The 25,119-nt window shown below is 42.5% G+C and overlaps 2 protein-coding genes across 3 annotated transcripts; both read right to left on the reverse strand.

The window, feature by feature from the left end:
- Nucleotides 1–620: 620 nt before the first annotated feature.
- On the reverse strand, nucleotides 621–16,593 carry mgarpb (mitochondria localized glutamic acid rich protein b). 2 transcript variants are annotated; one of them, XM_082537174.1, is made up of 7 exons: nucleotides 15,807–16,593; nucleotides 12,788–12,885; nucleotides 10,951–11,023; nucleotides 8,262–8,603; nucleotides 5,842–6,606; nucleotides 4,109–4,171; nucleotides 621–3,818 (listed from the first exon to the last, which is right to left on the reverse strand). In XM_082537174.1, exons 1-6 carry the CDS (start codon nucleotides 15,877–15,879, stop codon nucleotides 4,125–4,127), a joined length of 1,398 nt encoding a protein of 465 aa, XP_082393300.1. In that variant the 5' UTR covers nucleotides 15,880–16,593; the 3' UTR covers nucleotides 621–3,818; nucleotides 4,109–4,124. The 2 variants fall into 2 exon arrangements, with proteins under 2 accessions (XP_082393300.1, XP_082393301.1); XM_082537175.1 differs by lacking the exon at nucleotides 4,109–4,171 and having other exon boundaries at nucleotides 15,807–16,592.
- A 2,483-nt stretch (nucleotides 16,594–19,076) lies between these two features.
- On the reverse strand, nucleotides 19,077–24,807 carry LOC309708858 (ras-related protein Rab-33B-like). Its single transcript, XM_082537177.1, has 3 exons — nucleotides 24,162–24,807; nucleotides 21,346–21,524; nucleotides 19,077–21,257 (listed from the first exon to the last, which is right to left on the reverse strand). The coding sequence occupies exons 1-3, from the start codon at nucleotides 24,378–24,380 to the stop codon at nucleotides 20,930–20,932; spliced, it is 726 nt and encodes a 241-aa protein (XP_082393303.1). The 5' UTR covers nucleotides 24,381–24,807; the 3' UTR covers nucleotides 19,077–20,929.
- Nucleotides 24,808–25,119: the final 312 nt, after the last annotated feature.

Raw genomic sequence — 25,119 nt, forward strand, 5'->3', positions numbered from 1 at the left:
CCGAACTAAGCAGGCTCTTTTAGGTGTTTTCTTGTAAAGTCTAATTTTGTCTCAGGTACATTAATGTATCTCTTGATTGTAGACTTTGACTCGATATGTTTTTCTTAACCAAGGAAAGAATTCAGCAATCGCCCACCTTAGATGTCTTCTGTGGTCTTCATGGCCTTTTGTTATTGTTGAACTGGCCAGTGCTCAGCAATAACAATAATCCTCCTTTTCTAAGAATATAGTGGACTGTAGAGTTAGGCACTTCTAAAGTTTTTAGGTTTTTTGGTATTCAACTTAATGGTGGCTGATGGGAATTCCAGTGAACAGCTACTAAGTTCAACAACACAACATGGAATCAACTCCAGATCTTGTATCTGCTTATTTTTCATGAAATAATGAGGTAACAGGTCTCACCTGGCCATGAAACTGCTTGTCAGTAAATTGTCTAGTCTCTAAATTATTCTTTTAAGTGTTTTTATTAGAGAAATGCAATTATCTGACAACAGATCGACCTGTTCTGCACCACAAACTTTAGCTAAGGGGGCACATATTTATCCTTCTTCTGTTTGCTTTTGACCAAGTTATTCCAAAAAGATAAAAAAGAACAGACAAATGCTCAAAAACATGTAATCTCATTAGTTATTAATTCACTTTATTTAAAATTTGAGTACATTATCAGACAACAGAGAAGTCATTTGCAGAGCAATTTGCTAATTACAAGCTAATTAAAGTTACTGTTTAATATGCAGATATATTAAACAAAGTTTCAATCTATATATCTACAATCATTTTCTCTTATTCTCTTACCCAGTCTGCACATAAATGGAGATTTGTGTAAGTATAGACAGGTGTTGGTATGGATGTGGAAATGTGTTTACCGGATATTTTCTTGCTTCAGGTATTTTTCACCTCCGTATGTGTGTATATGTGTCTGTGTTTGACCTTTCAACACTTTTTTCTAAACTATTTTAGGTGCTAGTGGTATCAGAAAAGAAGGAAAAGTGCATCAATAACACGTTTATTTCTGTATGTAAAATAAAGCTTTTGTGTCAATCTTACATAACTGGAAGCACTGATGTTCACATACTTAACATTTAAACCACTTAAAGCAAACTTTTGTTGCAGGAGCTAAAATATAAATAACAACAATATTTTTCTGCCATTTGACAAACAAAATTCTTTTTTCCTTTGAGTAAATTAAACCCCACTTATTTTTTTTATTGCAGTTGTAGAGGAAGACTAAAACCTAGAAAATTCTGATATGTATGGATAATAAGACAGTCATGTAAGTACCTGCCTTTGTATTATGAGAAAAAGATTGTCATCCATCCATCCATCCATCCATCCATCCTCTGCCACTTATCTGGGTTTGGATCGTGGGGGAGCAGCTTACGCAGAGAAGCCCAGACCTCCCTCTACCCAGGCACCTCCTCCACCTTATTTATGGCGACAGCAAGATGTGTCCAAGCCAGCTGAGCGATATAATCTCTCCAGCGCGTGCTGGGTCTGCCCTCACCCAGAGGGCACCCAGGAAGTATCGTAGTCAGATGCTTGAATCACTTCAGCTGGCTCCTTTCGATGCTGAGGGGTAGCGGCTCTAATCTAAGACACTCATAAATGACTGAGCTCTTCACCCTATTTCTAAGTTAGAGGAATTTCCATTACTTGTATTTGAGATTACATCATTGTATTCACTACCTTGAGCTTGTGACCATAGGTAAGGTTGGTAACTGGTAAATGGACAGCTTTATTTTCATGCTCAGCTCTTTCTTCACCACAACAGACCGGTACAGTGTCCACACTGCAGATGCAACACTGATCTGTTTGTCAGTCTCCTGTTCGTTTCACTTGTGAACAAGACCCCGAGATACTTAAACTTTTTCACTTGGCACAACAACTCATCTCTCACCCAGAGTGAGCACTCCACCCAGGCTCAGAGGAGATCATTTTCATTCTCATTGCTTCAAACTCAGCTGCGAACCACCCCAGTGCGAGCTGGAGGTTGTCACCTGATGAAGCCAACAGAACCACAGCATCCATAAAAACAGATATGAGATGGCAAATAGACTGATTCTTATATAGCACTTTTCTACTCTGCTTGAGCACTCAAAGCACTTGAGATCAAGCGGCCACAAAACTGGAGACTACTTGCCTACACACAGAAATCCTGTCCATAAAAATTAGGAATCCCAGACAGAGGACAGCACTGGCTGTCAAACTGCGATCAGGACTAAATCCAACATACCCCGGGTGCGGGGGGCCCTCGGGCCTCCGGGCCTGCGGCTCAGTTCACTCTGGCACAGCTGGCTGCCGGCAGAGCCGGCGGGCACGCCGGTGCAGCCCCCTCTAGCTTCTGCTCGGTGGCTACTGGGTGGCGCCTCGTCGGGGATCCTCAGCCCTTCCCATGAGGGTGGCACAGATACCCCTCCGGTGGGCCTCCTTGGGCTCTCGCTGTTAGGTTTTGTATTGTTGATTGTCATTTATGCTTAGAAATATTTAACCATATATGCTTAGAGGTGTATAATCAATTGTGTTGTGATAGGACTGTGATCTTTAGCAGGCTGCAAAGGCTTGGTGTGTATTCCACACTGGAATGCACACCTACATCCTAGGAGCATGGAGAGGTCGTACCTTGTTTTATTGTTTTATGGTAGGATTAACGTAGCTATGTCTGTTCTAGTCTAAGTGCTTTTGTGTTTAGATGAACTGTTGGATTTTCCAGACCAGCAGGTTAAGGAAGTCGTTTATGGGGTCACACACACACACACACACACACACACACACACACACACACACACACACACACACACACACACACACACACACACACACAGTATTCTTTGTTTACATGTATACCTATGTGAGATGTTATATGTTAATGACCTATGCATATTCATGTAACCTCAATAAAAGAGCAGTGTTACGGGAGAGAGAGCAACTGGGGTCAAGCGAAGGAACGGCGCCTGTCCGGTCTCTCCCGTGCACGAGAAACATGAAGAACTTTGCCTACTTCGTGTCTTGCTTTGCAGTGTAATTATATTGTCTCCAACGTTCCAGCGGATGGGTTCAAGCTACAAACCTATCACTCGCACTCTGGGGCCTCTGGATGTCTGGGGCCTGGATCTCCTCCATGCCTGCTTCATGCCCTGGGGGACGGGGCTATGGCTCTCTACATCCTCTTGCAGACCATTACATGGGGAAACCATTTGAATACAAGCGCGCTGATCCACACAGGTGTGCACACGCGTGTTCACTGTTCGTAGACTTAAATTACACCTTTCTTGGCTGCTACTTCAAAGCACATTGTGCGCTGTCTGTCCTGCGTGCTGCACAACAAAATTTAATATTTAGTATTTACTGCTGTTTACACTTAGCTAGATTAATGCGATGGTGTTGTGTTTAGTATGTTGCTTTGTTTTTTTGTTTTTTTGGCTTCCTAAACTCCCATTAAAAATTCTTGTCCACATTGGCAAACTTATTGTCTATAAAAGTGGTCTATCACCGTGCTAAAATACACCACAGTATTACAGTAACCCACTTCCACTGCCTACTGAAAGATTTAAAGAAGCCTCAGCTGATCATGAAAGGTTTTGCAACAGTGGCACCTAGAGGACATGATAGGAATCACCTCACAAGCACTAATACAGAAGACAACTCTGATAACATTTCAGAAAGGACGTTTGAGTCGGTTACACCTGCGACTACCTCTATTCATGTTTTTTGTTTTCTGCCGGTCGCTCTGGCTTAGTTGACAGATAGGCGAGTGTTGTGGAAGGCACACTGTCTGTCCCGTCACGACTGGGCTATCACCACCACCGTCGCCTCCATGGCTGCAAGAAAACAAGCACAACTTCAACTTAAAGGAGACAGAAACGCATTCACTCGGTGTACATGACTGTAGGATTTTGCAGTGCACATTTTCTACAGTTTAAAAAATAGGATTTTAAATATTGAATTCACAGCTGTGCAGCTTGAACTATCTTTTAACATTTGAAGCAGAGAAAAGTGTCTGTGAATGTTTATGAGACCCACTGGAGCTGTTACAGTGTGAGCTGCTAAAATGTGTACATATTTGTCCATTTAGCTCTCTTTAGGTCTGTGTACAGCTGTGCTGCTTTACCTTCTTAACTGTAAAATTACATGACTGAGCAGCGTTTTACAGTCCAGTTAGACTCCTTTGTCTCTGTGGATACAGGCAGAAATACATCTGGTCAGAGCCTAATACAAGAAAGGCTTTACTGCTGTCTTTGCTTGCTTGTTTTCGAGGGCAAACTCGAACAGGGATACATTTAGCGTTTGGGGGAGTTCACAAAGTTTTCACGAATGAGTGGCAAGGAGGCCGTTAGGGAACCAGTGAGTGACCTACTACTTTATTTATTTACTGATAATGTGTTGTATTTGGTCATCTGGGAAGGTTCATCAGCTTTGATGGCCATAACTTTGGTCTTGTTCACCTCTGAGAACCTGAGGTTTTGCCTTCCTGTGGTGATTCTTTTTATTTTTATCTTAGCTTTATCTAAACGTAGTATAACTCCCTGTATTTATCCAATGATTGTGTTGTTAGTTTCTTTTTTTCTTTGAGATTTGATTTTTGTGTTTGTTGAATTTTTGGATTCCTGTTTTGATTTTTTGATCTTCATTCCTTGGAGCTCTGCTTTGGTTCTCGTGTTTCTAGCGCCCTCATTGTTTCCCTCTCTCTTTGTTTCTGCACGAGCTCCTCTGATCTCTTGTGTTTCCTTTTTTATGCCATCTTGTTTGGTGTTAGTCTCAGTGTTCTTTCCTTTTGGCCGTTTCCTGTTTTACTTTAACAATTTGATAATTGTTTTCTTTTGTGTGATGTTTTGGGTTTCACTTCCCAATATTTTATTCTTCATATAGTCACAATTCCTCTTTTTCCCTGATCCTTAAACAGCAGTAAAGTGCAAATATATTAATACACACTACAAACTAAGTTCAAGACCTTTTTATACTAAAAGATAAAACTTGTTTGTTCAACTTGATAGGGAAGTGCTACAGAAATATCACCAGACAGAGCTGTAAGTCTACTGAATTCCTCCCCGTGTCACTGTGGCTGCACTTCAAGTCACACAACTATGAAGTCAACATACCAACTTATCCTTATTTTTATGTACATATTACATAAACATACAAATAAAAATGATGACATCACCATTGATTTCATATACCATCACTGCTGTTTTTGTGTCTTTGCAATTATTATTATTATTGTGCCGTGTGATCAGCCAATATTTACAGTGCTGTGAAAAAGTATCTTTCCTCTTTTTGATTTCTTAGTTTTTTTTTTTTGTTTTTTTTTGTTTGATTTGTTTTGTTTCAGATCATCAGACAAGGATAACCCAATGAAATACAGATTTTATATTTTTACATTTATTAAGGAAAAATGGTATCCAAACCAACCTGACATTACCTGACAAAGTAATTGCCCCCTCTTGTTAAATCATGAATTAACCGATTCACTGTGTGCATGCCCAGGACTGGCTGCCTGACAAGATAAAGTAGGCTAAAAGCAACAGATCCTGCACTCCAGGTTCCTCTTTGTCTTTTGTTTGTTCAGTTTTGTTCGAGCAGAACTAAACTAAACTAAAACCTAGGATTTTAGTTTTTGTCTGATTTTTGCATTTTGAGGTAAAACTAAAACCTATTTGTTTCAAAACTACAATTTGATATTAATACTTTCAATACTGTTTTAACTTTGTGAAGTGGTAAATAATTCTCACTTCACAGTTTCACTACACTGTTGATCCCTTGCTTCTCAGACCGGGTTGGGACATACTACAGATGATGCAGAATTTCAGCCGAAACAGTGTTTAAGTGGAGGGTTTTTATTCTTACTTTGTGCTGAGGCTGCATCCTTGGCTTCTTGTGAAGTATCCACAGCACCATCAGTGATCAACTCCTCTCCTACAGCAGCAGGTGGCGCCACCTCCTCTCCTGCTGAGGGAGCAGAGTGGCAGGAGTGGCAGGGTTTCTCCTCATGCACAGGAGCTCCTGATGTAGGCTCTGCTTCTACAACTGAAAGAACCTTTAGGTCCGCTCCAGCGGAGGCTGCTGCCAGCTGAGTCGTGCTGACAGCAGCTTCAGCTGCCTGGTCAGCTGGTGAAATCTCATCCAGTGGGGCAGCTTCACTGGTGACTGTGGCCTCCTCAGCAGGAGCAACATCTTCAGCAGCGATGGCCTCCTCAGGAGCAGGTCGAACTTCAGCCTCTGCCTCGTCCACAGTGGTCATTGGAGATGTTGTTTCTTCAGGATGAGATCCAGCCGCTGCCTCCTCGTCCACAGCTGCAGCCAGAGCAGATGTCACCTCCGTTATCACTTCTTCAGCAGCTGGAGTCTGAGCATCTTCTGCACTTTTCTCACCCTCTCCAGACTTCACCTCCTCCTCACCTTCTACAACTGCTCCCTCTTCAGATGCTTCCTTGGCCACTGCCTCTGAGGCTTCTTCCAAAGCTTCTGTTTCAAGCACCTCGTGTCCCTTTCCTTCACCTTCAGTTTGTTGGACAGTCTCCATCGGATCCTTCTCACCAACAGAAGCTGCGGCAATTTCAGCTGTTGAGCCGGTCAAGAGCTTAACATCTGTGAGCAGCTCTGGTGCGGACTCTGATGGAGGGAAAAAGACATGAGGTAATGGCTGAGAAACAGGTTTTGATGAAAAACCTTCTAGCTGTTAAAAATCAACAGATTTACTTCAATGCCAACATTTTAAAATCTACTTTAGTTTTGCGCTAAATGGAATTTAAAGCCTTCTCACTAATTTTTATGAATGAAAAACATAATTTCTTACATCTTCTATTAATTCAACTTACCTTGACCAGGAATCTATAACTGGATATTTTACAGTCACCACAGGTTCAGGCACTCTACAGAAGACTACAAATCCCAGGTTTAATGCAATATACTCTTTTCTGGTATTGTAGACACTGACTAATTCCTTATTCACATTCTTATATTGTTCTCCAGATGAATTTCTTTTTCAAACAATCAAGCGTAAACAAGTATTAGTCATATCCCCTCTGTGCACTTGCAACCATGTGTTTATTTTTGCATTTATGTTTATTTTTCAGCATTTTTTTAACAGAGGTTTCTTTCTGCTCATTATTCTGTGAGTGGGAAATACTGTGAAATCAATTATGAAGGCTGGAAAAACTTCTTAGTTTGATGGCAGTCGAGCTGAAGCCAGACAGGAGCATGAACACAGCACAGGGATTCTTCAGGATAAGGAGCTTTTCTACAGGAAGTAGGTGTTTCTATTCCAAATACAATATTAATGGTGTGGAGCGACAAGCAAAAACATCTGAGAGACTAAAGAAAATCTTTATTACAGCTGTACCAAAGACCATTTTCAATGCACGGACATAAGGGTGAATGCATTTTCTGTAAAAGAGGAAAGAGACAGCAGCAACAAAAAGAGAACTTTGATTTTTTAGGGAACAAATTGGCAACAAAATAGAAATGTGTGCCAGGCAAATAAAGTGAGTGCAGGCTGGTGTAGCTGTAGAAGAATAATATGGATATGTGGTAATGATGAATATGAGAAAGCATCTTACTGCACGAGATTTTTAAAAAAGAAGACAAAGTAGGAAATGAAGTTTTAACCACGTCTCACTCTGTGCAAAAACTGTTTTATAGTTTGAGAACACAAGACCAGCACTGCAGTCTGCTAACAAAGAGCTAACTGGTTCAGGTAACTCTTCACGGTGAGTTTAGAGGTTGAAAGAAAACATGGCTGAACACATAAAATACCATCTAAACCTGCTGGAAAGGAACAAGAAACAGGGCTGTCCTGTTTTAAGAGCACTGAAAATCAGATTTTTCGAAAGCATTAATTACCAACTTAGTTCTGTCCATTATATTTACCCCGTGTACTGTACAGTATCCAAATTATAATTTGGATTTCTTCCTTTTTGTGATAGATTTTCTATACAGACATAATTTTCCACAGTGGCTCTAATCACACAGACTAATTCCAGATGTTTTTGGATGTGAAGCATTAGGAGAGCTAAGGGAAGGAGGGGAGCTGAAAACTGGACTGATGAACCCCCAACAGATTTTTTAAAAAGACTGAAACTACTTTTTTCCCCCCCCTCATTATCAAAAAAAATTGGGTTAATGAGTCTGTTTTTCTGGGGCAGGGAGGAGGGACAGAGCACATCCAACTGGGTGAACTATCGAGCCATCACAGGTTTAAGCAGCCACCTCTGCAGCAGGGGCCACCTCGGCTTCAGCAGGTGGAGTGAGATCTACTGCTGCCGTACCAGCGTTTTCTGCCACAGGTTCCTCTGCTGGGGCCTCCACAGCCACTTCAGCAACCACCTCTGCCTCCACAGGTGGAGCGGCGTCCTCCGTCTCTGCTGACTCAGCTGCCGTCTCAGCTGCTGCCTCTGGAACGACCGCCTCAGAGACGGCGGCGGCGGCGGCTTCTGCTTCTTCAGACGCAGCTTCCACAACAGGTTCAGCAGCTGTCTCTCCTACAGGTTCTGCAGCAGCAGTAGCCGGGGCCGACTCAGCGATGACCTCAGCAGCAGGGGCTTCCTCCTCCACCGGTGCAGGCTCAACTGCAGGTGGAGCTGCCTCTGGTGCTGCCTTTGCTGAAGAAGCTGCAGCGTAAGAGGCCAGAAAGAGAAACACGTGAAAGATTTCACTCTAGTACATGTTAGCTGTATGATGCTTGTTTTATCTGTGCCTGAATAAAGTGTTAACCTCTGGAGATTAAAGATGAAAGCAACTGTGCACTTTTATTAATGCAGGTTTCAGTAGCAGAGAAAGGAGGCTTAAAGGTCAAGACTTTAGGTCTTTGAGGACTAAAAGGTGACATAGCTGCTGTTAAAACTGTAAACATGAGCAAAGTGAAGGATAATCCTTATCCTAACATGTCAGTGAAAGACAGAAATATATTATTACCACTCCTATAACTGCTTATTGAAGATTGTGGAGTGAAAAGGTCAGAATCAAAGCTCAGCACGACTTCAGTCAGCACTTTAGAGATAAAGTTTAACGTCTCAGTCTCCAAATCTGAGCTAATATTATAGACATTTTTGGCTGTTGCCATATTAGATTTCTGAAACCAGTATCATTAACTGGGAAACAGAGCACATGCGTAGAGTACTGAGTTGTCACTCATAAGTTAGACTGGCCTTACATCATACACTTATTTATTTTTTTTATTTTCCTCTAACAGACCAATCGTACTATAATGACATAAACCCAGCTGGAAAGCTTTTTCTGAGGTTTTACATCACGTGAGCGGTAGCTTTGTTTTTCTCACATTTTTGTTTACTGTACTGGTTTTTACAGCGACACAATTCACCCCCTACTGGCCATTAGAAAGAATGCAGGTTTAACTCCCACCTTTCAAACCTGTAAACTACGTCAATCTTTCAGTCTATACTGTTCCTTTCAAGGAACTTGGACTATTTTGCCAAACGTATTTACTCACGGAGCTCAGGTGTTCCACTCACTTCCATGGCCACAGGTGTATAAAATCAAGCACTATATACTATGGGGGCATTATAACAAAGTGGAAGTGATTGGGAATGACAAACTCAGCATTGAAGTGGTAGGCCAAGAAAAATCACAGAGCGAGTTGCCAACTGTCTGACTTGTCTGACTGCATTGTGGCAAGTGTAAGGTTTGGTGTAGGGGGGTTTATGGTGCACGGCTTGTTTTCAGGAACTGGGCTCGGCCCCTTAGCTCCAGTGAAAAGAACTTAATGCTTCAGCACAGTAAGACGTTTAACTGTGTGGCAACAGTCTGGGGATGGCTCCTTCCTGTTCCAACATGACTGCACTGCAGTGCACGAGGCAAGGTCCATAAAGACATGGATGAGTTTGGCGTGGAAGAACTTGACTGGCCTGCACAGAGTCCTGACCTCAACCTGATAGAACACCTTTGGGATGAACACAGCGATGTCGGCCTTCTCGTCCATCATTGGTGTCTGACCTCAGAAATGCACTTCTGGAAGAATGGTCAAAACTCCCCTAAACACACTAAATGTTATGGAAAGCTTTCCCATCTTTGTTATAGATGCAAAGCACGTCAGGTTAATGTGTGCATTCAGCTCCTTAAAGACCAGCGGTGGTTTCCTCTCCATCGCTGTAAGCAGCAGCACTTTGACTTCTTATTCCGGAGTGAAAACAACACTTCAATGCTGCATGATCACAACTAACCCACTGACAGCTGCTGCTTAGCATCATTACAGCACAGTTAATGGCTCTGGGCACAGCGCCATGGCCTCTCCGGGCTGAGTAGACAAAAATTGCGCAGACAGAAATCAAAACAGACAGGCACGATGAAGCCATTCAGAGTGATCAGTCTACCGTGCAGCTGGTGAAGCTGGAATCAGCCCTGAAATACATTCGCTTCTTCCTTCCTGCTTTCTCTGTCTTCGATTAAACAGTTACAGACTCCGACAGGCTGTCACACCTTGGGGAATTTTAATCTTAATAGCACAAGCTGAAGTAGCACCATTTTAACCTGTTTTAGAGAGGAGGCTCACAGTGAGGGATTTCTTTGATAAAACCGGTCCTTTTACAGTCATGGATGGTGTTTCGGGGCTCTTCATTCATCGCTGTGTTTGAACCCACACACGGAAGCTCTGTGGGGAGTTTGCACTCTCTCACTGTGGCTGTGTGAGTTTCCTGTAGGATCTCCAGCTTTTCTACTATCAAAAACAAGCTAGGCTGGTGCTGCCTATCCTTGAGTTTCACATACTGGTTAAATAGAAGGTTTGAAAATCATTTAATTTACAAGAAATTAGTGTTTTAAGTTACATATCAGAATATCTCTTGCTTTAGCTGCGATCACATAAGTTGAAATCGGTGTGTCTTGTGTGTGCAGCGTGTACGGCTTGCACAATGTCATGTTCACAAAGCTGAGTTGTGGGTAACAGTGTTTGTTTTTGAGTGTGTGTGTGTGTGTGTGTTTGTGTGTGAGAAAGTAGCTAACCCTTCGCCGTGGAGCCCATGTTGGCGAGTCTTTCCTCGTAACGCTCGGTATCATCGTTGACCGTCTTGTATGCCTGAGAGAAACACAGCAGACATGTACTCATTACATTCCAGCACACAGCTAATGATAACGGCACGAAACAAAATCCAACCTCAAGCTGACATTTTGTCCAACATGGACCAACACAGTCAGACACACTTGTTTGCTTTGCCAAGAGCCTGACGGTGAATGGGTGACAAATTTGACCGAACAATGGCAGCAAAAAGGGAGAGATTGTCAAAAAGCACAAAGAGCCTCTTTTGTCCCGTCCAGCGTCTGAGCTGTGGTAACGTCTGCAGACCAGCCTGGCTTCAGACTGCATCGCTCCCAGTTTGCACCAGCAAGGACAGAAGCCTGTAAAACTACCAGGTAACTGCATATATCCAGTACAGCAGCTTGTTGTTCTGGTTTTGAATGAGTATTCAAAAAACGCACTAGAGGATTTTGTTTCTTTGAAGATGTAAAAAGAGAGCAGACCTTTTTTACACTCCTGTATAACACTGAAAAACACGAATTTATTGAAAAGTAGAAAAAGGGGGATGAATTACTTTCATTTCCAGCTCTGTGTTTCTATTCTTGCACTAGCTTTGCATGACTAACACTTCAAAATAATCCTCAGTCATCTTGTATTGGACCTTGAACCTCTCCGTTCATCCTCTATCTTAACCCCACCCCCCCCTCCCTTTTGGAAAACTTTCTTCACGTAAACAACTAGTTCAAAATCTCTGCACACCTGAACACATGACAAGTCTTTAACGAAATAACTGAATATAACTGCTGCACGTTTAGCTAAACTTTGTGAATTAATACATTTATTCTCATTGAGAATGTGTGCAGCAGTAATATTTAATTATTCTGTCTCCTGTAAACCACGTGTTTAAGCAGCAGGTGACTTGTGTGCCAGAGATGACCATATTAGGGATATCCTCTCCCAGTGACATCACACAGAGCCAAGAATAAAAAAAACAGCATGAAACAGACAAAGGTAAGGATTGGTCAACAAGTGTTATTTGATCATCTTAAATTTAAAGGTTACTTGTAATGTTGTAATTCATGTTAACTACAGTGAATCTGTAGTACTAGGTGGTCTTGTGCAGGTTAACCTCATTTTGCAGTGATGAGGTAAGCCAGGTGCAGAGCACGCAGTGGTTCTTGTAGGTTCTCATACTCTGGGATGGGCACCTCTGATCGGACATGAACAACCAGGTGAAAATGATTTTCTTCGAAGGGGAAATAAATTAATTTAATGATGCTACTGCACTGATGACATGCACCTCTATTTATGTGAAATTTAACATGGATTTGTTTATGTTTAACTACTGATTAAAAAAAATATAGGCTGTGAGGCATGAACTTTTTCAGCTTTTGAAACGAAATGTGAGGAAAAGTTTGAAAAAAACTGGGTTAGATTGATGTTAGCAGTCATCAGTGTTCAATTTAGACATGAATCCCTTTGTGGTGGCAGCAGGATGGGCATCTGGAGTAGAAAGTGCAAAATCAGTGTATAACACCTGCTTATTACTGAATTACCTTGTCTAAATCAAGAAAGAGAAGTAAACCTCAGAGCAGCAGCACACAGGGCAGCTGATCACGGCTCATATAAAGGAAAACAACACAAATAATGAATATTAATACAAATGATCGCAAAGATTTTCTTTTGCCCACGCTGTAGCACAAGTTCAGGTTCCTCACCTGAAAAATCCATGTGTAACACCTGCTTACAGCAGTCAAAAACAGTACACACACGGTGAAAATGTGGACTTACAAACCATCGCCTATAACCTGATCTGATACTCACATAAACAACTGCAGCAGTGAGGCCGCCGCCACATAAAACAAAGTACGTCATGTTGGTGGAGCCTCCAGGAACACCGAAGGCCATGTGTCGCACTGGAGCTGTGGAGAGACACACACGGGTACAGTTATCCGGCGAGCTTGTAATAAAGACATTTATTTATATAAACACACATAAGTGCATTTAAAATGAGAATCAGTACTAATACTGGAGAGTCATGGATAGAAACCACTACAGCTCTGATACTTTGTGAGTTTATTTTGTTCAGAAAACTGTCGCTCCATCACAAGCACGACGGGCACGAAGAACAGTGCATCAACAGCGTCAACATGTCTCCATCCCTTAATCCAGTTACACAATACAGCCCGGTCATTTGTAGCAGAGGAGATGGAAAGATTTAGCAGCAGCCAAGCCAAACACTGAATCTTTGCTTAAATTAAACCCCCGGCACACACGCACACACACACTACACAAACACTAAGACTTCCTGAATGATGATCTCAGATTTGCATCAAAACAAACAACATAAAGCAATGGGTTCAAATTCTTATGGAATAGTCATTTAGCACAAATCAGGACTGCCGCTGTGGTGTTGGTGACGAGTGCTGCTGCAAAAAGATCAGCTGGTGTTTAAAGGTGGTGCAAGCAGGTTGGCATAAATAAAAATCACACAGCCTCAATCTAATCTCTTCCTATCTGGACCTCTCACTCTCACACACTGTGAGAGTGTGCAGTCACAGAACACAGGGTGCAGCACATCTCACCCCTCTTTGTTTGTGTGTGTTCATGCAAATCCTAACCCATCCTGTCACTTTTGACTTTTCCACTGACTGACATTTAAACTTTATCGATTGTTCTTTGTCATCCAGCACATACCTCGCCAGCCACTGCTTTTCACAAGGTTGAAACTGGTTTAATAATAATACAAGAAAAAGGCTTCTCTTATAAACGTCACTTTGTTCTCACAGGTTCAGAAGAACTGCGCCAAATGGCCTAGACACATTTTGAAATCTTAAATGAGATCCATTATGCTTTTGCACATTTTCTGTCATATATTAACTGTTAGAACGGTGGATGTGCATATTACTATTTACTAAGGTTTTAAATTATGAGGTGAAAACAATTCCTGTGAACCAAAAGTTCAAGCTTCAGCCTGCTTCAAACTATTTTCTACTGTTGGCTCTGGATGATGTCAGTGAAAGCGGACATCGCTTACATCAGGCACACAGCTCTGGAAGGAAGGATTGTTTTGAACCGTGGATCAAGCAAAGCTACTCTTGTAGAGCACTAGAGATAAAAAATAAAAGCATAATGTGTTCCCTTTAAAGTAGCTGAAATGACACCGTGAACCCAGAAAGCACTAAGGCTTAACTCTATCTACAGCCTCATTCATTGGCTTCAAAAAGCTTTAAACTGAATTGATGTAATTGTTTAGCTGTTCTGCCAGAACCTAACCAAACATGCTTTTCCTTCAGTGCCTAAACTTAACCAATGAGCTTTCAGAGCTTAAACCTTTGATGGTAGTTTTGAGTGAAAGTAAACAGTGAGAAAACACATAAAAGTCCCAACAGGATATATGCATATAACACAAAGTCTGTGTCATGTCCTGTTAAACCTGCATGACTGCAGGCAACTGTCTGACTAAACCAGGGTTCTTCTAGCATTGCTAGTATGTCTGGCCATCATACAGACCTTTTACATTTATATGCTACATCTGTTTCCTAAAGTGACTCTTCAGCATCGTCTGGAGTTCATGCGTGAGTTGTAAAAATGGCTTCAGTGAGCTTTAGAGATGCTTTTAGATTATTTTTATCTTTGGGCAGAACCATTTCCCTCCTCTTCCCACTCTTTGTGCTAAGCTGCAGCTTTTACCGTCCCATCAACCTTTTATCGAAGCCGACTCGCTGTCCCTGTTTTTGACTTTATATTTAAGAGCACTGTGCAAAGTTTCACTGCAGCTCCGCTGAATTACAAACCCAAAACAGAGCTGAGGTTTGTCCTCCCTCCTGCTCTAATACCAATGACACAGCAGCACAGTGCAGGGACAGGTTACTTATACAGGTTATTTATACAGGTAATCACTTAATCCTGGCTGCTGGGTTCAAGCCTGTAAACATAGACACGCATGTCAGGGAACAGCAGACAAGATAGACATGTCTGAGGACATGATGGTCAAACAGGAAGGGACCTGCTGCATACTTAGGATGCAGTGTGTCGAGCTGGTGTGTAGTTAGAAAGCAGTAGCAGTATTCACCTCCTTTCTTTCACATCTTCTGGGGTTTAGTTTTTTTTTTTTTTTTTGCCTGCTTGTAAGTTCAAAAACACAAAAACCTTCTATCGTGGCCAGATGTAGCCTGGTTTGCAGCATTTTGCCACAGCTTTCTCAGCAGGAAATTAAAGCAGCAGCAGCAGAAGCAGCAGCTTTGCCTCGGGCTGAATTCCACAAAGCTCTGATCCCAAACTAAAGGATGATCCGGGCCAGGCAGGCAGGCATGCGTGAAAACAGAGCCAGTCTGAAATATCCGTCATTGCACGCTCTCTGGATTCAGATTTTAAAAATAATTATTCTGAAAAACAGATGTTTTGTTCACTAATAGGTTATAAACGTTGTTATCCAGATAAACTGGATTTAGGACGTGATTTCATCGTCTACACTCCTTAGATGCATCATAAAGAATCGCCTTTAATTGTTATTTTTGTTCAAATATTGGATTAGTTATTATTTATTGTAACAAAGTTGAAATATGTAATATTTCAAGTGGTACACTTCTGTGTGTTCCCAGAGCACACACCTTCTTTATCAGACTGCTGCAGCTCGACTGGAAAGCCCGCAAGTGCGTCTCTTTATTGGACTTTTACTTTTCCCTTTCTCAACCCACAAAATCATTAAAAAAATAAAATAAACTGAACTGGCAGCAGCAGAAAATAAACGAGCGCAACTATTCTATAAACTCTACTTAATTACTCTAATTAACGCCACAGTAATAATTCCTGGAAAGTCCCATTAAATGTCCTGACTCACCGTATCTGGGTGTCGGCTTGAAAGACCTCCGTGCCAGCGGCCCGACTCTCTGCCATGCCCGTCTGCAGAACATGATTGCTCGGGTATCAGCTGCAGCTAAGCGAGTTTTTCTCCGGCAGGTTTTACAGCGAAATGATGGGAAGCGCTCAGCTGCTGCTTACCAGTGCTGATGGGAACAGAGCACACCCCCATTCAAAAGCAGACAGCTCCACCAGCACGCCCCCTGCAGACGAGAATCTAACAGAACACAAATAGCAGGAACTGAAGCACCAAAGAATGAGCAGAGCTGTGATTTGTATTTTCTCCTGGTGTTTGGATCCTTCTGAGGCAGATGTTGACCTCCATATATCATATAATCCCCCTCTTCCTTCATTAAATCATTCTGCCCTCTCTCTCAGCTGTGACTGTGAGAAGGAGAGATCCCGCAGGCTGGTTTTAAGCGCATCACATTCTAGTTCAGTTGCATGACAACGTCAGCTCTGGTTGCGTAATGCGATCTCTGTCAGAGTGTGCACGGAGTGACAGAGTCAAGGACAAAAGACTGGCCTGTAGATCAGATCTGGACATCCATAAAAACACAACGCGGACGTGAGACTTTATCAAAGTTTGACTTCTCCTGAACTGACAGTAATCACTTATATGCAAGGTCTGTGTAACATCCCATAATATGTTGGGTTTTATTCATTTAGTACCACCTCACAAAAACAACAGGTGCTTTATATTCAAAGGTGTAAATCACAAAAACCACAATATTAAAGCGAAAAACTCATCTGTGTCCAGTTGATCCTCCATAAGCACTTGGCGATGGCGGGGAGGAAGAAGTCCCTTTTATTTTATTTTTTTATTTATTTTTTTTTCTAAATGACATCAGAAACAGCAGTATGCGACATTACGTGATGGCAGAGCTTCAGTTCATCCTTTGTCATTTTTTTTTTTTTTTTTTTTTTTAATAAATAGGACAGGGGGAATGAATGAGAGAGAGAGGGGGAGAGAAAGAAAGAAAACCAAAGGGGAGAAGAGACGGTGAGAAGGGGGGGGAAGAGAGAGAAAAAATAAAATAAAAAAACTCCTGGGTCACCTGTATGGAGAAAAAAACAAACAAACAAACAAACAAAAACAAACAGAGGAGACAGCAAACAACAAAGAGCAACATAATAATAGAGAAAACAAAGCACCATCACAATAAACTAGCTAGTCATAGATATCAGTATTTACTAAGTAATAAACGATATTGTGCAGCACGCAAGATAGACAGCGCACAGTGTGCTTTGAGGCAGCAGCCAAGAAAGCTTTAGTCCGCGTCTGTGAATACCCATGTGTGCATACCTGTGTGGATCAGCATGCTTGCATTCCAAAGGTTTCTCCATGTAATGATCTGCTAGGGAGTGTGGGGGGGCCACAGCCCCGTCCTCCAGGGTGTGAAGCGGGTATGGAGGAGATCAAAACTCCAAACATCCAGAGGTCCCCAGAACACAAGAGACCATGGAAGACCAACAGAGGGGCAGCCGCGCCACTGTTCCAGTAAGAGCTGAGGAGAGTCCCAGATGAGGGCTCGCCCAGCAGCCGCGGAGCAGAAGTCAGGGGGAGTTGCAGTGACGCGCCCGTGAGCTCCGCCGGCCCCCAGCTGCGCCTGAGTGACCGAGCCCTAGGCCGAGAGGCTGGGGGCACCCCACCTCCAAAGGGGCCCGAGCGAGCCCCAGGCCCCAGGCCCCGACAAGCGGCCGCCAAGGAGTGAGCCGGTGTGTACCCGGACGCCCACCCCCAGACGGAAGAAGTCCCTTTTAGTAGGAAGCGACCTCCAGCAGAGGCAGATTCAGCAAGGCCAAATGCTGTGAGCAGTTAGGACGTGAAGGAAGGCAGATGACATAAATACAAAACACTAAGCACAGAAGAGAGAAGACAAAAGTTAATGACACAAGAACGTAGATGCAAAAAAGTCCACATAATTTGGCTGTTCCATCCATTGTAAGGTTTTACATTTGTAAAAATATAAGTATGCATATATCAATTACATTGACGCACAATACACACGAATCAAAAACAGGTCACAACTTTGCAATCATAAAATATTTACAATAATTAAAAACTTTGTAAAAAGGCTTTTAATTTAAAAAAAATAGGAATAGCTTATAGTTAATAGTACTTGGCCTTTTTGTGGCAATTACTTTGTATTATTTTTGTAAGTAAAATAAAATGATTGAATCTTTACAGTGTGCAGGGTCGCGGCAAAGCCTTAAACCTGTAGCTGAAGTGGAAATTTGAGATAAAGTGAGTAATTTTACTCTGAGATATTTCCTGTTCAACCATCATACATTGCTGGTTAGGTCAGACCAAGAAGTGCCAAAATATTATCTCATTAAAGTCAGACTTAGCATTTTTCTGATATAATGGACATTGTGTTATAAGACTTAGAAAAGACAGGTTGTAGTAGGGCTTTAAACCGCAAAACATCAGACCCTACACTCGCTTCATACTGAGTTCCCAAGTCATTTTTTAGTCCCCAGTTTAAAACTCATTAAAAACTGTTCAAAGTTTACATGCTCCAAGCTAAACCCCCAATTATCAGGAGGCCTTTCCTCTCTTGAACCACCTGCAGGAGCTTCATAGAGCTTCTTTTGGTAAGTTTACAGGTGCAGTAAACGTACAAAAACAGCAATTAAGATTTTACTTAAAAATCTCAGATTAAGGAAAGCAGCCTCTCCTCTGGTTCCACTCTTCCCTGCATTCAGAGAGACACGCCTACTTCTGAGCTGTTGAATGTTGCACAGCTGTGATACTTTCGTGTGTGCACACGTCCTTAATCATGTGACAAGCTCTGAATCATCAATTAGACAAAGTCGTGAAACCACATGTGATGCACTTTTCCAACGCCCACATCACGCACAAGACCCGAGCATGACTGCTGCCGAGTCCGCGGGCAGCCAGGATGAGATGGTGATGCATCAAAACAGCACCAGCTCATATTACACACTTAGTGAATCACATATGTGTTAAATATGTTTTATCCTCCAGAGAAAAGGACCAGCTCACCACAAGATTACATTTAAGAAGTTTTACCCCAGAACCTCTAACTAATCGAATCTATCAGAAAAGAGCCATTTAGATAAAACAATAAAAATTAATTTGACCTTTCTGTGATAAAGAAGTATATTCTGAAAACATTTAATGAAGCATCTGTTTATAAACAGCCTGAAATGTCTTGAGAAAAATATGTATTATTTTCCACATTCAGTGAGTCTGTACATGTTTACCACAAATCAGATTCAGAGGAAAGGCAAAAACCGCCACGTTTAATGTCTTTGTTTTTCCAGTAAAGTGTCCAAATGCTTTCACGCCTCCTTCTTCTTCTCATCTCATTGGAACTATTTGAGTAAATTTTAACTGAGTAAATTTCACTCTGTGACCCTTGGATGGGCTGCATGTTTGACACCCCTGGCACAGGATGATTTGACTCAAAGTTTTTAAGCACTGGAGAAATCAGAAGCCGAGATGTTTGCTTTCTTTTGAATGTTATTGAACCAAATGACACGGTGACTCATTATGGAGGCACAGTGCCAGGGTTGGTGGGTGTGACAGTAGGAAGAAAAGACGTTGCACAATATCACACTAAGAGTCAGTTTTTCCAAAAGCCTGGAGTTATATTTTGGTGCCATCACATCCCAGAGACGGCTCACATCTTTGCAGCTGGAATTTCCAAAACGAGGAAACTCACAGAAAGAGCATCCAGACCAGCGGTGTCAAACTTACAGCCCAGTTTGGCCACTGAAACCACAGTACTGCCTCAAATAAACACACCTGCACCGCTCCTTGGGTTTACACTTTGAGTAATAAATACACAAAAGCTCATTACCTGGACTTGGTCATATAAATAAAACCTGAACTCTTTTTTTAATTTACAGAAAATTTCTTATGGACCCACTTTAAAAAAGAAAAAGAACGAAATTCTGTGGTGAACAAGGAACAGATTTAATAGTTAATCTTTTGCTTACTTTGGTGTACTACACTAGGCTGTTAGACCAACAAGAATACAAGTAAAAATCAAAAACTGTTGACCTCCTGCTTTGCAATTTTCACATTTTCTTGACTGGACCCTTTGACTGGCTGGTTCTCTGTTTACATCCCTGATTGATACGGATAAAGAGCTCATTCTCAGAGCTATGTGCCTTGCTTTAATGCATCCAGTCATATTGGACATGTTGGATCTGTGGTATCAGTTCCTGGGTGCACATTCAGTCTGAGTCAGTGAATAACAGCAGCTGAGGAAGCTGTAAGTTTAATGTGACTCGTGCCAGGTAGGAGTTTAGCATTTGGAGTTGAGTGCGCTGCTGAGTTACAGGGTTTTCTGTTAAATTCTGCGAAAGTTGAGCTGCTCGTAGACGATTGCATTACGTTGGATTTATGTCTGAGAAGTAATCGCCTGACACTTTCTAAATCCACAGTCATGGCTCAAAATTTTCATGACTATTTACTCCATGTTGGTAAATCGCAGCCCTGTTTCTGAGCTGTTATTTTACATGAATTAAACGTGATGTGGGAAAGCAGATCGTTATAGTTCACGATCTGTGAGACGTGTATCATAGTTCCTGATAAATTATCTCTCTAGCTTTAAATCGACTTGCAGAGTGGGCACAATGTCACAACAATGTGTGAATATCATGCATTTTTATTATTTTATTCATCGTAAAAACAGAAATAAAACACCTTTTTATAGAGTCCTCATCCTGCCGTGGTTTGCATATTTGTGCATACGTCACAGATGGAGATTACACACCTGTGCTTCCTCACTCATAGCTGCTCCTGCAAAGCCTCCTCTCTCCTCGAGACGCACTGTAGGCACTGAGATACAAGAAGGAAAGAGGAGACAAGGAGGCACAAAACAGGGAAATGAGAAAACCCTGAGCTCAGCCACTGGGACCACACACGCTGAAAACAAACAGCGTCACTGCATCGAAAGCTCACTTGCATGTTTACATTCACAGTATTTTATTTTGCAGCTTTTATAAACACTGAGATCACAAATATACACTAAATTTCTGAGTGGCACGTTTTGCATTTTTAAGAGTTTAAATATTAAAGTTCTGTGTGAGAGTGACTGGATTGGCATGTCCTCGTCCTCCTCGCTCTCAGCAGCAGGTCATCGGCTCCTTCTCGGCCTTCTTGTTAGCGAGTTTAAAGGAGCCGCTGTACGCCAGGGAATTCGCTGTCGGGAGTTTCTTCTGTCTCTTCAGCTTGAGGCTAACAGCGGTGACGATGTCCTCCACATTATCCTGCTGATACAGTGCCTGCCTGCTACCTTGTTGTCCACTTGTGCCTTTCTTTGGAGGATCCTTGGCAGATGTCTCAAAGAAGATCATGCCGTGGGCTTTGGAAAAGCTCATTGCCCGATCCTGGCTCACCTGGCTGTCAGTCTTTTTGGGGTCACGGAGGTCGCTCTTATTCCCCACCAGGAATCTGAGAGGAGACGAGGAAATGAAACGTCACAAAGAGTCTGGTCCAAGTTAAACAAACACTTTTGCACACAGAGAAGTGATGCAGGTACCTGGGTATGTCCTGGCCAAGGGAGTGCTGCCGGCATTCTTCTACCCAGGAAGTCAGGCTGCTAAAGCTGGCAGGAGAGGTGACATCATAAATGAAGAGCACCGCGTGGACGTTACGGTAGTAGTGTTGCACCATGGATTTACGAAAGCGCTCCTGTCCGGCTGTGTCCCACAGCTGGAGCTGATGGTGAGGAGGGGAAGTAAGAAAGGAAAGAAAGTGAGAGGTTGATTCTTCTTGAAAGCTGGTGCTGGCACAAGCACGAGGAAAAGGACGGAAGGAACAGTGAGGAAGTGTTGATATTCGTTAAACTCAGTGACATGCACAGAGACATGAGTCATTTCTGAGAGGGAACCAAAAAAAAAAAAGGAATAAACAAGCCGATCCTGTTTTTGTTTTTAAACCAACAATTTCTCTTCAAGGCTTTGTCAACGTTTATTCAAAGTTTCAAAACAGACCCCCCCTCGACCCCTCAGAAATACAGTCCTCATGTCTGCAGAAAAGACATTAAAAATAACTACATTAATGCAAAAATAGGGAAGAAACTTGACAGAGGGGCACGCAGACCAGGAGACATGGCACCCAAAAACAATCCCGAACAGAAATCTGTGGAGGAGCTCTGAAATGCCAAAGTTGGTGGCCTTGGCCTTTAAAAGCCAATCAACAGCTGAAACAGCAAATGCATTAGCCAGTCATCCCATTGCACTGCACGCCTCTACATGTGATCTTAGTAAAGATGGTGGTGAGTTTATTAATGTAACTTATTGGATGCGCAGCTCTTCGAGAGTTTTAAACCGGAAACAAAACATGCTGTTTGTTCGGTTCTCCTGTGGGATGCAGCCATAACGGTGCAAACCTGTGTGCATGTGTTGTCTTCCCATTCAGTCATTTAGGGGCTTCAAATAACTGTCTGGATTCGGACCAAGATGGCGGCTGAGCTGCAAACGGACAAAACCAAACAGGTCCCAAAGGTTAGACGTGGCCTGTGGACCAGACCTTCTCAATCTGGCTACAGTCAATATATTCTTGCCCACACCTATAACCGATAAGGAGTGGTTAGTGACACTCTGAGGAGTGCTGGTTTTCTCTTAGAGACAGGGTGAGGAGCTCAGTTTCTACAGGGGCGCCTCCAGATGCCTCCCAACTGCTACACGAGATATTTCAGGCATGTCGAACTGGAGGAGATCCAGGATGCGATAGAGAGATTCTGCTTCTTAGATTGCTCAAAAGCACGTCAGGGTCTACCTAGAGGAGCGGAAGGAGGTGAACGAGTTCTGGACATCTCTGCTTAAACTCCTGCTGCAAAGACCTGGACCCAGTGACATGAAAGTAGATGGATGCTTCATCAGCAACCTAAGCAGTGGTGCATATCAGACTTTAGACCTGATGTATGCCAAATTACATTTTGAGTTCAGTGATATTTTTATCTTCTAATCTTTTTTGATTCAGTTGTCAGCACATTAGCCTCAGTCAGTGAGTCAGTTTGGGGTGAGGACTCTGGCCACTCCTGATCCCAGTGACTCCTGAAACAGAAGCAAGCATCCCAGGAACAATACTGTTGGATCAAATCAGCATTAGCAGGTGGCGTTAAAGCATATTCTTATAAACTATATGAAAGGGTTTACTTCCTGAAACTTTTTGATAAATATTTGACTTGATGTGTCACCACTTTACGAGCCACTCATGTACAGAAGTTCAGTATTTTAGGTAATTAGATCTATGCTCTGAAACTCCAAAGGCAACATTTAAAATATGCTTACTACCCACACCACCAGGATCTAGTCTTTACTTGTTACCATAGAGCTGGGAGTCTGAACAGACCTGCTTGAGGCAGGACCTGAAGTAACTGCCTCTAAAGCTCTGAAACACTTCTGGATTATTTTGGAGCCGCTTATAGAAACATTACTAAAACATAAATGATTCATCCTGATTATCTGGTTTTCATTATCACTGAATTTCAGTTCAATTGAATCTTAGGAGTCGCCACCCGCTGGTCATTAGAAAGAATGTCCATTTTACGGTTTGACTGCACTGGATGGACCTAGAAAACTTCTGTCGACTGACTTGATCACGAACTTACGGTTTAAGATCCTGGGCTGTTGTTAAACTGTGTCAGACATTGGTAACTAAATGCACCGCTAAGCAAAAGGGAAAAAATAACCTAAGGTTACAAATCCTGTGTCACCACTCAGACACACTTCCTCTATCATGTGGTCATTTCAAAAGACCAACTGAGACTCACATTTTTAGTTAATACCGGATTCGATTTTCATTTCAACAAAACAAACTTTCTTCACATCCTAACTACAGCCTAAAAATCTAATGTGTGTTTTTGTGGCTGTGGAAGCTCGCAGTGATTTAGAGGCTGACACAGGTCTGCAAACACAAGCGGCTCTGCTGATTTTCTGCCATCCAGAGAATTTTTCAGTTGTTCAGTCTGGGACAAATAAGTGTGTGTTAATGCAGCAGAGCCACACTGCAGTGTAGACACTTAATTAACAGCGATCCTGAGAACATCAGGACAGAGGAGATAAAAACGTTTTAACAACACATAAACACGAGGAATCGAAGCCCGGCTCACACGTGCTTATCCGTTTTTCCTTTTATCATGAGGGTAATTTGAAAAACAAACAAATGAACTCACAGAAATTATTTCCAAAACTTCAACAAACCAAAAGTTACTTAATTGTTTGGGGATGTTCAAAATAAGAGTTTTAGCTATGCGTAAAAGTTGTCGTTCAGAACCCTTATTCGGGCAAATATCTCCAGCTGGGTTCATTAATGCTAGCTTTTTAGTGGTGGATGATAATCACCAGTTACCTTGATTTTCTCTCCATCGATTTCAAGCACTCTTTCGCGGAAGTCCACGCCGATGGTAGCCTCCGATCTGCAGGGAAACTCCCCGGCGCACAGTCGGTGGGTGAGGCAGGTTTTACCCACCCCGGAGTCTCCAATCACAAGCACCTTAAATGTTCGACAGCGGGTTAGCAGTGAGGAAACACTACCCAAAGAACTGGAAAACTCGAGAGACGAATCCATGTAGCCCGAGTCCTTCAAGGTAATAACAAAGCGCAAAAAATGCGCACTTGGCTTCAAACGGCGTCTCCAAAGATGCAGCCTCCCCTGACCAAAACTTCTGCAAACACAAAATCTTCTGCTGGTTTCGAAAACCTTTCCAGCAACTCCGTGCAGACTATTCACAGTGCTGCCCAGCGTGGGTGTGAGGAGGAGGACCCGGCGTTTCACTGTAGTGATGAGGGTGGAGAATCCAGGGTCTCAGCTTCCTGGCACATTAACGTGATTGGCTGCTTTTAGTTCCTTTCCCTTTTAAGTGTTTTTAATTCACAACAGCGCGGGACATGGTGGTACCTTCTCCTAGAAATAACAGGTCATCTTTTTTTGGGGGGGGGGGGGGGTCAGAACATAAAGACGCGCACGTTCACTGCAGCTGACCTCTTCAACACGATGTTGCCCCCTCCTGGTGGGGACGCCAAGTGACTCCGCATCCTGCTTCCCACTCATATATCAAGTTTGGTGGTTCCCTTTAATGCTCTGTTTCTTCTTTTCTGCTTAATTATACTTTATATTGTACATGATGATTTGGTCAGCATGAACCGTGGTGCCACCTGAGTGCAGAGATGAAGCCTCACTCTGTGACAGGAGACGGCTACATTTTAAAAACTACTAGAGTTTATAGGAATTTTAGGATAGCAGAGGAAAAACAAACACTGGTTAGTGAGAATCACAGGTTTCCTGGTTGTAACTGACAAGGGCACAA

The sequence above is a fragment of the Aulonocara stuartgranti genome (genome assembly GCF_965226115.1).
Source record: "Aulonocara stuartgranti genome assembly, chromosome: 6".
Taxonomy (NCBI): domain Eukaryota; kingdom Metazoa; phylum Chordata; class Actinopteri; order Cichliformes; family Cichlidae; genus Aulonocara; species Aulonocara stuartgranti.

Bases quoted from the DNA above. Each gene is read 5' to 3' on its own strand.
- LOC309708858 (XM_082537177.1), bottom strand. From the start codon at position 24,380: ATGGATTCGTCTCTCGAGTTTTCCAGTTCTTTGGGTAGTGTTTCCTCA. The intron at 21,525-24,161 runs GTAACTGGTGAT...CCTCACCATCAG, and splicing joins TCGATGGAGAGAAAATCAAG to CTCCAGCTGTGGGACACAGC. The intron at 21,258-21,345 runs GTACCTGCATCA...GTCTCCTCTCAG, and splicing joins CTTGGCCAGGACATACCCAG to ATTCCTGGTGGGGAATAAGA.
- mgarpb (XM_082537174.1), bottom strand. From the start codon at position 15,879: ATGTTCTGCAGACGGGCATGGCAGAGAGTCGGGCCGCTGGCACGGAGG. The intron at 12,886-15,806 runs GTGAGTCAGGAC...GTCTCTCCACAG, and splicing joins CAAGCCGACACCCAGATACG to CTCCAGTGCGACACATGGCC. The intron at 6,607-8,261 runs GTACGGCAGCAG...TCCCTCCATCAG, and splicing joins ACCTGTGGCAGAAAACGCTG to AGTCCGCACCAGAGCTGCTC.